Source organism: Eretmochelys imbricata, chromosome 3 (assembly GCF_965152235.1).
Source record: "Eretmochelys imbricata isolate rEreImb1 chromosome 3, rEreImb1.hap1, whole genome shotgun sequence".
In the NCBI taxonomy this organism is placed as follows: domain Eukaryota; kingdom Metazoa; phylum Chordata; order Testudines; family Cheloniidae; genus Eretmochelys; species Eretmochelys imbricata.
In genome coordinates, this window is record NC_135574.1 from 55986518 (window position 1) to 56000143 (window position 13626).

Consider the following 13626-nt stretch of genomic DNA (forward strand, 5'->3'; position numbering starts at 1 on the left):
TTGTGCCATAGTCCCCAGTCTCTGTCACATTCACTGGCATCTCATTTTTCTCTGAATCTCATTTAAAATCTCCCCTCTTGGTTTTCGAAACGCTCCACAGACTTGTTCCATCCTAGGTCCTTAACTATATCCATTTTCTTCCTAACTAGCTTGTTCTATTTGCTGTTCATGACACTCCACATTTCAGGGGTGCTCTGTCACCGGTTCTGCATTATTTATTTGCCTCTCCTTCCCTATTTGCGAGTCACTTATTTACTTCACTTCTCCAACAATAATTTTGAAATCTCCCTGCTTGCTCTAACCAAAGCCAACTGCATATATACATAGTGCATGATGTAAATTATAGTTAAGCATTGGTAAGGCTATAACACAAAATAATAAGAATAGGACATTCAAAATTCATATTTACACCTTATGATGCTGGTTTCAATATATCCCATAACTGATAAAGGGAAATCTTGACTCTAGGCATCGAAAGATTAACCAGTCTTGATATTCCAAAGAGTTTCTTTCTTTGATATCATAAATGTAGCTAGTAGGGCTGCCTGACATTTTCCATTATAAGACTCTGTTTTCAATTGTTTATTGCTTTGTCAAACTAACTATTTGAGCAGAAATTTTGATAGCAACAGAGGGGAGTGTGTCAGGAGCTGGGGTGTGTAGCAGGTGTATAGGTGCAGGGAGGAGAGGGTCAGAAGCTGTGGTGTGAGAGTTGGATAGGAACATGTGGAACCGGAGCTGAGAAGATTTGGAGCGGGGGTTAGACAGAAGCAGAGGAGGAGATGAGCAGGAGCTGAGGGATTGGGTATATGGTTGGATAAAAACAGAGGGGGAAGGGGCAGGAATCAATGGGCTGGCGGTTGAATAGAAGGAAAGGGGAACACAGACAGGCTGGCGTAGATGGGGCAGAAGACACTATAGCCACTTGAGGACACTCCTCGCCAGAACCTGGAACTGAATTCAGGAGTCCTGAGTCTCTACAGTCCCCTGCTGTGAAATTTGCTGGCAAAGTGTGTTTCTCAGCCCCCCTCTAATGGATGGTCCACATAGAAGATAGTCTACCACTGCCACCATTTACTCTATTAGATCAAGTGATAGAAGTCTGTGCTATGGTTCTAAAAATCAGGACCCTGCTGATGACCCAAGTTGGGGGCCAATACGGTTCTGAGTGTCGGAATTTCTGCTTTTGTCTGGTTTTGTTTGTTTTGTTTTACAATTTTTTTAAAAGATACATTAAAAAACTACATTAAATGAATGTTAGAGCTGGAAAGTCAAACACTGAAAAATTAGTAAATGCCAGAATTAAAGGTTGTCATATACAAACTTCAGTTGGGTCCTTATATGTATGCATGATAATACAGTCTTTAATTACATGATCATATGCAATTTTTTTCCCCACAGGAGCCCTGCCTCATTCAGTGCACGAGATGGAAAGGCTTTTGGAATGATTCATGGTTGTGTACTGAAGGAGACTGTTGTCGGTAGAACCCCTGCCTTATTTATTGCAGAAATTGGAAGGTGTGTAGTGAATGAGGCAGGGGATTTTAGGAGGAGAAAACATGGTCTTTTAAACTAAAGGCAGTTGAATGTTACTCTGGAGAACTGGATTCTACCTCTTCCTCTGCCACAGAGATGTTATGCAATCCTGGGCAAGTCACCAAAACCACAATTTTCACATTTGGCCACTAATTGTGTGTTCCTCATTTTCTGGATGCCCAGCTTGGGGGACAGATGTGCAGAAGTGCTGAGCAGTTACAGCTCCAACTGAAGTCAATGGCAGCTATGGTTTGACATATAAAGTGCTAAATAATGCTAAACACGAAATAATCAGGCCCTCAGTATCTCAAATTGTACATCCAAAATTGGTGAACACTTGACAATTTTGACCTTAATCACTCTGTCTCAGTTCCCAGCTAATCTCACAGGTGTGTAGTGAAGATGTATTCATTAATTTTTGTGAAGAGCTCAGATAGTATGGTGACAGCACCATAGAAATGCCCCATTAAACAAAAACGCTGAATAACTACCCATTCACTGAATGAGGAGGGGTCCTGTGGGAAAAAATGACCGTGTAATTCAAGACTATATCATAATACAGACTCCCAAAGGCGAAGGGAGAGGGGGATGCAAATTAAGGTTGCACTGGCACCCTTAATTCTGGCATTTCCTAACTTTTGAATACTTGACTTTGCAACCTTAATGTTCTGTTTTGGCTGTAATGTATAACTAGGCTTAGATGAAAGCTATTTTTAAAATGAAAAAAAATAAGTTTAACTATGAGTGAATTGTTCAAAGCTGCAGCTGGCTTGGGGCCCATTAAAGAAAAGAGAGTGACAGTTTTTAAAAGAGAGCAACTGCAACCCAGCCTTGCTTTATAGGTCTCTTCCCACATAACCAAACTATCCGTGGATTATATTCTGTTGAACAGGTCATGAAGGATGACACTGTTTTCCTTGCATCAGAGAAATATTTTGAGGGTGCTTTGCACATATATGAGGATACTTTGTCATACTTTCTTCCGATACACATCAGCACAAAGAGTTATTAGGGGAGAAATGCAGAACTGAGGTGCTCAGAAAAGAACATGGAGATGTCAGAACTAATATAAACTAAACCTATTAAAATAAAAAGAAAAGGAGGACTTGTGGCACCTGAGAGACTAGCCAATTTATTTGAGCATAAGCTTTCGTGAGCTACAGCTCACTTCATCGGATGCATTCAGTGGAAAATACAGTGGGGAGATTTATATACATAGAGAACATGAAACAATGGGTGTTACCATACACACTGTAACCAGAGTGATCACATGAGGTGAGCTATTACCAGCAGGAAAGCGGCGGGGAGGTGGGGGGACGACGACCTTTTGTAGTGATAATCAAGGTGGGCCATTTCCAGCAGTTGACAAGAATGTCTGAGGAACAGCGTGGGGTGGGGGATAAACATGGGGAAATAGTTTTACTTTGTGTAATGACCCATCCACTCCCAATCTCTATTCAAGCCTAAATTAATTGTATCCAGTTTGCAAATTAATTCCAGTTCAGCAATTACTTTTGAAATTAATTTGCAAACTGGATACAATTAACTTAGGCTGGAATAGAGACTGGGAGTGGATGGGTCATTACACAAAGTAAAACTATTTCCCCATGTTTATCCCCCCCCACCCCCACCCCCCGCTGTTCCTCAGATGTTCTTGTCAACTGCTGGAAATGGCCCACCTTGATTATCACTACAAAAGGTCCCCCCCCCCGCTCTCCTGCTGGTAATAACTCACCTTAAGTGATCACTCTGGTTACAGTGTGTATGGTAACACCCATTGTTTCATGTTCTCTATGTATATAAATCTCCCCATTGTATTTTCCACTGAATGCATCCAATGAAGTGAGCTGTAGCTCACGAAAGCTTATGCTCAGATAAATTGGTTAGTCTCTAAGGTGCCACAATACTCCTTTTCTTTTTGCGAATACAGACTAACACGGCTGCTACTCTGAAACCTATTAAAATAGCTTTTCTCATTTCACTATTTGTGTTTTTTAACAGTGGATAAAGAGGTCATATATGAAAGAGACATGGCGACAAGTGCATTTTAAAAACTGAAAATAAGGGGTCAATTCTGCAAACCTTACTCATGTAAATAGAAATTATTCATGCAAGCAGCCCCATTAATGTCCAGGGGATTGTACACTTGAGAAAAAAGTAAGTTGCATAAGGTTGCACACAGAGTTAATTATGGTTAGCTAAAGATTCTTTTCTGAATCACTCCATCTATCAAATATTATACTTATAGCAAATGCAGTATATGATGTGTGACTTTTACCACTACGTTTTTTATACATATACACACACACACACACACAGAGAACAAATCTTGTCACTTTCATCTTTACTATGGCTGATTTAGAATAGCTAATTTCACATACCTGTATTATAGAATTATGGTTATGTGATGGAAATGGTTTAATTGGGCCCTAATGTCAGCTGATTACTTCATCATGCCCAGGGTCAGTTGATTACTTCATCATGCCCTGCTACAACCCATTCATTTCGGAATTCTTTTGTAACCATACGCAAAGCAGACTATTTTACAATGCCTAGATACTATAGTGATTGGTGTCTTATAAATGCAATAATTTAGTGTTTTATAGGAATTAAATGATTAATCCATTTTCTAATATTGCTAGGGAGGTTAATTATATATTTAAATAGCAAATATATATTATTTGGGCTAGTTCTATTTTTCTGTACATGATCTCATCCCCTAAGATATCTGAAAATGCCTGTAAAATGCCAACGGGTTTGCAAAACATTAACAACAGAGCCAAAAATGCTATTGTTTTATCTGTGCTGTGCAAGAACTGAGGTGGATTAAGCATAAGTGGGATCTAAATGAGGCCTGAGATTCCAAGGTAGTATTTGCTGTACGACAGCACAAGAACCAACTTTCACTGAAACATTTAGCTGTCTAATACGCCTTAAGAAAATGTGTTCCACTGCATTTAGAATAAATCTAAAACATTTTCTATAATCTGTTGAACTACCTGTTCAGTGAATTGACTTGTGTGTGCCTCATTGGTTTTATTGCCATCTAGTGGGTGATTCAAAAGGTAATACAGCTGTAAAAGTACAATTAATCAGATCTGTATTGAGATCCTTTCAATCTTTATTGATGCTCCTCTCAGTTAGATCACTGATTTTACACCAGTGTAAAAGAGCAGTTAATCAACTCCCTAGGTCCTTTCATTAATTCTTTAATACCCAGCCTAAACAGTGGTATTTTTAATGTGGGTTACATAGGGTCAATTTTCATGAGAGTTACACTGTATAATCCTGCAATACAATCTTCTTCCATGTAGTTTACAGAAAATCAGTGTTTTGTATTGAGGTGTTTCAGTATGCAATTGGATACTCGGAATGTGTCAGAAGGAAGTGTTTGGGAGGAAAATATATGCAGGCGAAAAATGGAAATCTACCAGCATAAATGAGCAAAATAAATTGAGAGTATTCAGACACGAGGTGCCTCAGCTAGAGTAATCACTGAGTGAAGTTAAAACCAGATTATTGCTCATATATGCCTGGGGCTCCCAGTACAATCAATGGCAGCCTTAGTAATTGGAACTTATCGTGAACTGAACTCTTGTAAACAGTATCTTTACCTGAAGAAGGAGATTTATATGTTGGAAGGTTTAACTTTATACACTATTCAACTGTTCTTTAGCAAACTATTTGCTGTATTAAGCATACAGAAGCATTTTTTCAACATTAGAGTAAAATCTTGGCCCCACTTAAATCAATGGCAAAGCTCCCATTGGCATAATTGGAGCTAGGATTGTAGGTATGTTCTGTGTTCCAATTTCTTTTACACTATATTAATTGCATACACATGAGAGAAATATTATTCTCCATTAAGTTTCAGTTCTTTCTGTGAAGTTTAGCCTATAGGATTGTCCTGTAAATATATCTTTCAAGTGTTAGAAACACTGATAAAAGTACCAGGTCATATGCCCCTTCCTTTGGACATGCCAAGTTTTAAGGCCTGAGAATTCATAATATCCTGGAGGAAAAGTGGAAGCAAGATGCTCTCTAACTGAGTCCCTTTCTCAGGGAGATTGGAGAAAATCTTTGCTAGGGCAGTGGCAATGGGAGAAATGCTCACACTCCCAAATTCATACTCTCAGAAAATGCAAATGGAGGGGTCTGTATACAACTACAGTATATAAAAAATCTGAAGAGGATCCCATGGTAGGAAGGGCAGGTAACACAGATGGGTCCTGTAAGATTACTAATTTGTTATGTTCATATTGGCTTGTGAGAGCTTGTAGCTGAGCTTGGGACCACTAGTTCCACTTGCCTAGTGAGCAACAGAGGACTCACAGCTGAATCACAGTTGGCTTGCAGTAGAATCAACCTATTGGTCAGACTGCCTGACTAGCAGAGGGGATTAGCAGACCTGCTCTTAAGAACAGCAGCAAGTTGTGGCTGTTCAAAGCCCAGAGTTGTTCCCAGCTTGTTCCCAGCCCTTCCTCACTCTCAGGTAACCAGTTTCTGACCCTCATTCCTGACTTCAGTTCTGGCCTTGGACTCTGGTTCTTACTCTAGGCTCCAATTCCTGATTTCCAGCTCTGCCATCTGACCTTTGGCTCTGATCCGGGGCTCCTACTCCTGGTTACCAACTCCTGCTCTAAACACTAGTCCTGACTACCCACAGCTCTGTATCTGACAAGTAGCATATTATCTGCTATTTGTTAAATTTATACTAACATAAACCAAGGATACTCTAAGTACATTCTGAACCCATCTGGTACAGTTTCTTTCTTTTTCTTTTTTTCTTTAAAGTTTCGCTTCCTTTATGTCTCTTTTTCACTGCAGGATTCCCTACCTAGATTCCTTCCATCTAATTCTGCTTCTTCAAGGCGCTACTTCAGTACATCAATTGCTTGTGTTAAGTGACCATTTATAGCAGGAGTTCCACCTTTTGAACTTCAAATACACAGTATGAACACAAGCAGAAAAAATGTAGGCAATATCTTTTAGAATACCAAGACCATTGGCCGTAGCACACTACATTGAAGCAATTCTCCTAATCTGAGCTATGGAACAAATCCACCTCTGTGCACTGGATGTTGATAAGGGCTGCCTTTTAGATGTTACATGCCATTTAACTGGTTCAGACTGGTTAACCTGTTTAAACATATAAATTAAGTAGGATTGCAGCTTGAGGGTCAGCTCTAGCAAGATGCAAGTGCCTGCAGTGAGGTACATCCTCCATTCCTTAAAATCAGTGGGAGCTGTGGGGAGCTCAGCACCTTGTAGCAGCAATCACTTAATCACTGTTTTATTGAAGTTTTATTCCTTTCTTGTTTTCAGTAACAGGAATAAGTTTGGAGCTAACCTCTGATAAGCCACTGATTTATATAACTGACCTATAATTATAACCAGGAGACTGGGGAAATCCATAGGAGATAGATGACTAAATACCTTTGAGATCCTTTGGGTCCAGATCCTCAGTTGGTATAAATAGGAGTAGTACCACTAAAGTTGATGAAGCTTCACCAGTTTTACCTCATCTGAGAATCTAGACAGAGCATTTAGCATCTGAACAAGAAGGGGCTAATGGGTGGGGGGTTTTTTATCACAAACAATTGGCAAGGCCTATTTTCAAGAGGGTCTTTTTTCTGTTTTCAAACTATAATGTACTCTGTATTGTTTAGTTTCTATAATGGATTATTTGGTTTACCCTTAGATAAAAAAGAATGATAGCATACAATGTAAAGCCACATGAACTCTTAGCCTCTGAAAAACATAACAGAAATCTTGGGCATAAATCCTTGTAAAGGCTCAAAGGCCAGCATAATTTTCTAACAGAGCTATACCAACAACTCTCCTAAGCAATCATAGTGACAACAAACAATAAAGAATTTATCTTAAAATAACATGTTTTTACAGTACACCTATAAGAAGCGAAGCTATTCTGTACAATAAATAGAGCCATAGTAAAATATTGGAAAAGGAGACTAGGAAACACAACTTATTTCTTTTAAAAATTATACTACTCTAAGTAATATATTCCAACAACACACTGAAATGTGCCTTGGACCCCCTAAATAACAAAGAATGTTGAGGTATTTATACAGTATACAGCATAGTCAATTAGAGTGAAATGATTGGAACCTCACACCATCCTCCCTTTTCCCCTCCCCCAACAATTGATTTCTTTATTCAGTTTAAAGAGAACACAAAAAAGGCAGGGAGAAACATATACCAGTGCAAGATAAATGAAACGTTTAGGTTTAATGGTCCATCAAATTGGGTATTATCTGTGACATATATTATGGGCATGTTGTTTTCATAGCTTTTAAGGCCAGACAGGACTATTATGATGATCTAATCTGACTTCCTGCATAACACAGGCCATAGAAAGACATTTTTTATTTTTTAGAAAGACATCCAGACTTGATTTAAAGATTTCATGTGATGGTGAATCCCCCTCTCATCTTGGTAATTTTACTCCTATGGTTAATTACCCTCTCTGTTAAAAATGTGCAGCTTATTGCTAGTTTTCGAGGCCTGTCTTGTGCCAAGCACTGCATCCTTTCAAACTTATGCCTTGGTTTTGATTGAGTCTTCTCACAAAAATAATACGGTTGACAACAGAAATATCTTAAGATAATTTGCTGCATTATAAACATGACTTGGTTCAATTTTGTTGGAATAAAGAGCTAAAACTTAATTTTAACTCTACATTAGTCTGTACTTTTTTAAACCCCTTAGTTGGTCGCAAGATATTTGAAGATACGTTCACCAGAAAAAATGTTACAAGAGAGAAGATTTTCTAGCACTTTTTCTGTAATGTAAGATTTTGAAACTTACCGGAATTGAAATTTGAGGATTATTTGTAAGTTTTCCCAGCAAAGCAAAGCCATCCACGTCGATTTTGCCCCTGGGCTTTATCTGTAAGGATTCTATCATAATGCAGTCAATAAAAAGAGTGACATTGCTCTTTTCTATGCTGACCATAACCTTGTGCCATTGGGAATCAAACAAAAAAGGCAAATGTGAAAAGGTTGCAGTCTGGACACTTCCATCCAGCCCTTTATAAGAAAACTCAAGAGCCTTTGTTTGACTATTAAGCTTCACTCCAACTTGTTCTTTTCCTGACGAATCCTGGACCTGCCAAATACTCCAGCTTTTCTGAAGTGTGCTTCCGGTCATCCGAAATGTAGTTAGAAAGGAATATTCATCAGGCAATCCACTGGGGTACAAAAACCTGTATAAGATCAAGCACAGGATATTGGTTTTTGGGGGGAGTCCTCCATGACTGTCATCTCTGAGAGAAATAAGAGTCCATCACTCAAAGGAACCATACTGCAGATACTATCCTTCCACTGAGGAGAACTTGAGGGGAACCCTTTTTGAGCCATTCATGTTGCTCCTCATTTGGCAAAAGGAACTGTGCTTCAGCAGTGTGGGCTCTTCCTATATTACATAATGTTCATGCCAAGCTCTCTGCCCATGATGGCTCAAGCAATCAGAGGCCAATATTATGAATTAAATCAGGGTCTTCTATAATAGTGCTGTGCACCTATGGCCTATCAAACCAACCAGTCAATCCTGTTTTTTAAATCTGTTGTGACATTATAATGCTCTTTCTAATCAATGCAGAACTGATTCATTTCTAAAGTTCCACGATTGTTTTTTCAAACACATTTTGTTGATCTATCCAACAATAATCATTTATTATGTATTAGCAATTACTTTAGCAGAAGTAGGTTATCTGTTTGAAAATTATATAAAAGGTAAGTACTCACACTTAAAAATGTATTGTATTCTGTGGTATTCAATTTCAGAGCTACATGCACTAGAGAACAGATTGACTATTATGAAATAGCGAATCCCTCTGCTTTTTATTATTTGCATTATTTTACTATGTACCCTTTAAAGTATGCAATTTTGAAACACAGAACAGTCTAATGTTTCTTGCAGTATTGCAATCTAAAATAACTGAAGTTTCCTTCTTTCTTGAAAGCTGTGTCAATGCATCTCACCAGATAGAACAGTGTTTAAAGATTATGCTATTTAAACTTGCTACAGATACTGGTATTCTACTCTCATAAACCTTTTGATTAGGTAAGTTTTTTCTTATCTGTCCATATTTAAAAATCTTATAAAAAGAGAAATATGTTTCACTAAGCCTGATGAGGCATGGGGATGTGCCAGGCTACACTATCAGGACAATACACAAAAACTATTTCCAGAGAACAAGTAGGCTACCCAAAGAAGCAATCTGCCTTGGCTTTGTAGGGCTTACTGGCCCTTCACTAATGGCAATTTAGCCACTAGACTGGCCTATGCAGAAAAATGAGAAAATAGTCTTAGAATAAGTTATCTATCCCAGAGCACAGTTTAGTTAATATAATAAACTAGCCCTTCCAGATTAACAGCTGCACTATAAACAATAGAGTCTTTAAGTGCCTCAGACTGTGCAGTCACATTCCAGTAGGGGGCTCCAAAGCACCAGCAGGAAGGAACGTGACTAGACTGGCTGTCACTGAGGAGTGTCCAGGTATAGACTCTACCTAAAATATTAACCTAGTGCTGCCACTGCTTTGCATCCTTATCCTGTGAGCCCCATGCCTGCTACTACCTGGCTAGCAGGAAAAGACGGTGTGTTGGGAGATGGAATGTGTGGGGTGAGATTTGCCATAGCATAACCTTAACTCTTGTACTTCTGATAGGGGTACGAAATAAGTGGTTGTACCTTCACCTATATTACTCCTAGAGGAACTCTCTGCCACTGTGCAATGCAGAAGTCATGTTAAGAACATAAGAACAGTCACACTGGTCAGACCAAAGGCCCATCTAGCCCAGTATCCTGTCTTCCGACAGTGGCCAATGCCAGGTGCCCCAGAGGGAATGAACAGGTAATCATTAAGTGATCCATTCCCTGTCGCTCATTCCCAGTTTCTGACAAATAGGGGCTAGGGACACCCTGTCCATCCTGGCTAATACTCATTGATGGACCTATCCTCCATGAATTTATCTAGTTCTTTTTTGAACCCTGTTATAGTCTTGGCCTTCACAAAATCTTCTGGCAAAGAGTTCCACAGGTTGACTGTGTGTTGTATGAAGAAATACTTCCTTTTGTTTCTTTTAAACTTGCTGCCTATTAATTTCATTTGGTGACCCCTAGTTCTTGTGTTATGCGAAGGAGTAAATAACACTTCCTTATTTATTTTCTCCACCCCAATCATGATTTTATAGACCTCTTTCATATCCCCCCTTAGTCATCTTTTTTCCAAGCTGAAAAGTCCCAGTCTTATTAATCTCTCCTCATACGGAAGCCATTCCATACCCCTTATCATTTTTGTTGCCCTTTTCTGAACCTTTTCCAAGTCCAGTATATATTTTTTGAGATGGGGCGACCACATCTGCACACAGGATTCAAGATATAGGCATACCATGGATTTATATAGAGGCAAGATGATGTTTTCTTTCTTATTATCTATCCCTTTCTTAATGATTCCCAACATTCCGCTCACTTTTTAAATTGCCACTGCACACTGAGTGGATGTTTTCAGAGAACTATCCACAATGACTCCAAGATCTCTTTCTTGAGTGGTAACAGCTAATTTAGAGCCCATCATTTTATATGAATAGTTGGGATTAAGTTTTCCATTGTGCATTACTTTGCATTTATCAACATTGAAGTTCATCTTCCATTTTGTTGCCCAGTCACTCAGTTTTGAGAGATCCTTTTGTAGCTCTTTGCAGACTGCCTGGGACTTAACTATCATTAGTACTTTTGTATCATCTGAAAATTTTGCCACCTGACTGTTTACCCCTTTTTCCAGATCATTTATGAATATGTTGAATAGGACTGGTCCCAGTACAGACCCCTGGGGGACACCACTATTTACCTCTCTCCATTCTGAAAACTGACCATTTATTTCTACCCTTTGTTTCCTATCTTTTAACTAGTTACCAATCCATGAAAGGGACCTTCCCTCTTATCCCATGACAGCTTACTTTGCTTAAGAGCCTTTGGTGAAAAGCCCATGTTGACTCTTCCCCAACAAATTACGGTCATCTACGTGTCTGACAATTTTGTTCTTTACTATAGTTTCAATCAGTTTGCCCAGTACTGAAGTCAGGCTTACTGGCCTATAGTTGTCGGGATCACCTCTTGAGCCCTTTTTAAAAATTGGCGTCACATTAACTATCCTCCAGTCATTTGGTACAGAAGCTGATTTAAATGATAGGTTACAGACCATGCATCCGATGAAGTGAGCTGTAGCTCACGAAAGCTTATGCTCAAATAAATTGGTTAGTCTCTAAGGTGCCACAAGTACTGCTTTTCTTCTTGCGAATACAGACTAACACGGCTGTTACTCTGAGACTAGTTAGTAGTTCTGTAATGTTTTGCACAGAATTTCCTTTTTCACTGCAGAATTGGTGCTGTAGAGCTCCTGGCACTGCTGGACCTGACAGTGCCTAGCTCCCCAGCTCACAAATAGATGGCACTGCTCGGGGGAGGGGGAGCTGGAGGTTTTCCCGGCAGCTGTGGTTCCCAGCACATCCTGAAGGAAGGAGGCGGCACGTAGGAAAAGCCATTCGAGCCCAGGACCCAGCATCAGTCTGTTTCTCCCTCTGGATCCCTGGGCTCTGCGGGGTAGTGGGTGTGACTGTCTGGGCTGGGGATGCCCCACATCTAGGCTCTGAGGAGGGGAGGGGTGACTATCTGCGTTAGGGGGTGCCTTGCAGCTGGGCTCTGTGGGGTGGGGGTATGATTGTCTGGGGCAGGGTGGGGCTAGACTCTGGAGGCAGAGAGGGCAGAGAAATAGGAACAGGGTTGTCAAAGGTTGTTTTTTTTTAACTCTCTACTCCTGAAGGAATTTTTTGTTGTCTGTATTGTTACAGACATAGTTGTGGCAGGTATTTTGAAATAAATTACCAAAATAATTGAAATTGGTGTGATTATATAGTGTTATTTTGACAAATAAAATATGCAGAATTCTGAAATATTTGTGCACAGAATTTTTTAGTGCAGAATTCTCCCAGGAGTACTATATGGTGAATGGTATGTCTGTGCAGACTATGATATGCCTATATACACTGAGGAGAATGTACATATGTAACTGGGGATGTACCTATATATGGATAAACCTGTAGAGTGGGATTTGGAACTGAGTATGGAGATGTTCATGGGTATGTGCCTTGCAGAATAGGATTTTGCTTAATCTTATTGTTCGACTTCTTTTGGTTTGGTTTTTATGTTGCCGCCTCTAACACAAAATGTCACAATCTGATTTTTTTTCCTGTCTCTCCTCCTAACCCATCTCTGTTCCTTCCCTTCTTTACAAGTAGCGACAAACCCACCGTCTTCCCTATCACTTAGCTTTTCATACCCTGTTTCCTCCCCTCCTCCCCCACAATGGGACTCTTTCAGTGCCTTTAGTGGACTTCTTCCTCTATAATATCTCTTAAATGTATCCTTCTCTCTATCCCTACTGCTAAATCCTTAGTTCATGCACAGGACATTTCTCTCCAACTACTGCAACCTCATCTCTCTGGACTCCTTGCATCTGACCTATCCTTACCATTTGTCTATCCAAGAAGTTGCCACTAAATCATCTTTCTCTCCTGCTGCTGTGATCACATCACCCCTCAATTCAAATCTATCAGTTGGCTTCCTCTTTCTCTGCATCAAGTTCAATCACCCCATAAGAACCCATTTTCCACTCAGCTACAGCAAACACTTCCACATCATGGGGTCTCTGAGGAAGGTGGGGACAGAATCTGGCATCAGGGGAAATAATGAGAGAATCTCAGACAGCCCTCCTCTGCCTTTAAAAAAATAAATAAATAAATATTGTAACTTTTGGAAGCTGGATAGAAAGAAGGGAATTGATTGTCTAATCAAATCTACTGTTTCCTTTAAGAGAAAACAAAATGAACAGAAATTTATACGAACAGTAAAAGAAAAGACAATGACTTTACATAAACATAGCTAAATATTCATATTTAATAACTCAGCCTTGCTATCAGAAAACCTTAGAACTGCATTCTCATAGAGCAGCTGCTAAAGTTGGCAGAACCAAAAACAAGAAATGTTTAGAGAAGGAGATTACCAAT

The 13626-nt window shown here is 39.5% G+C and overlaps 1 protein-coding gene across 1 annotated transcript in view; it reads right to left on the reverse strand.

Moving 5' to 3' along the window:
• The window catches only part of COL9A1 (collagen type IX alpha 1 chain), a 102535-nt gene that overhangs the window by 82374 nt on the left and 6535 nt on the right, over positions 1-13626 (reverse strand). The window contains exon 5 of the mRNA XM_077811607.1: positions 8365-8761. Within this exon, the coding sequence (XP_077667733.1) occupies positions 8365-8761 (397 nt within the window). The remainder of the gene's footprint in view (positions 1-8364; positions 8762-13626) is intronic.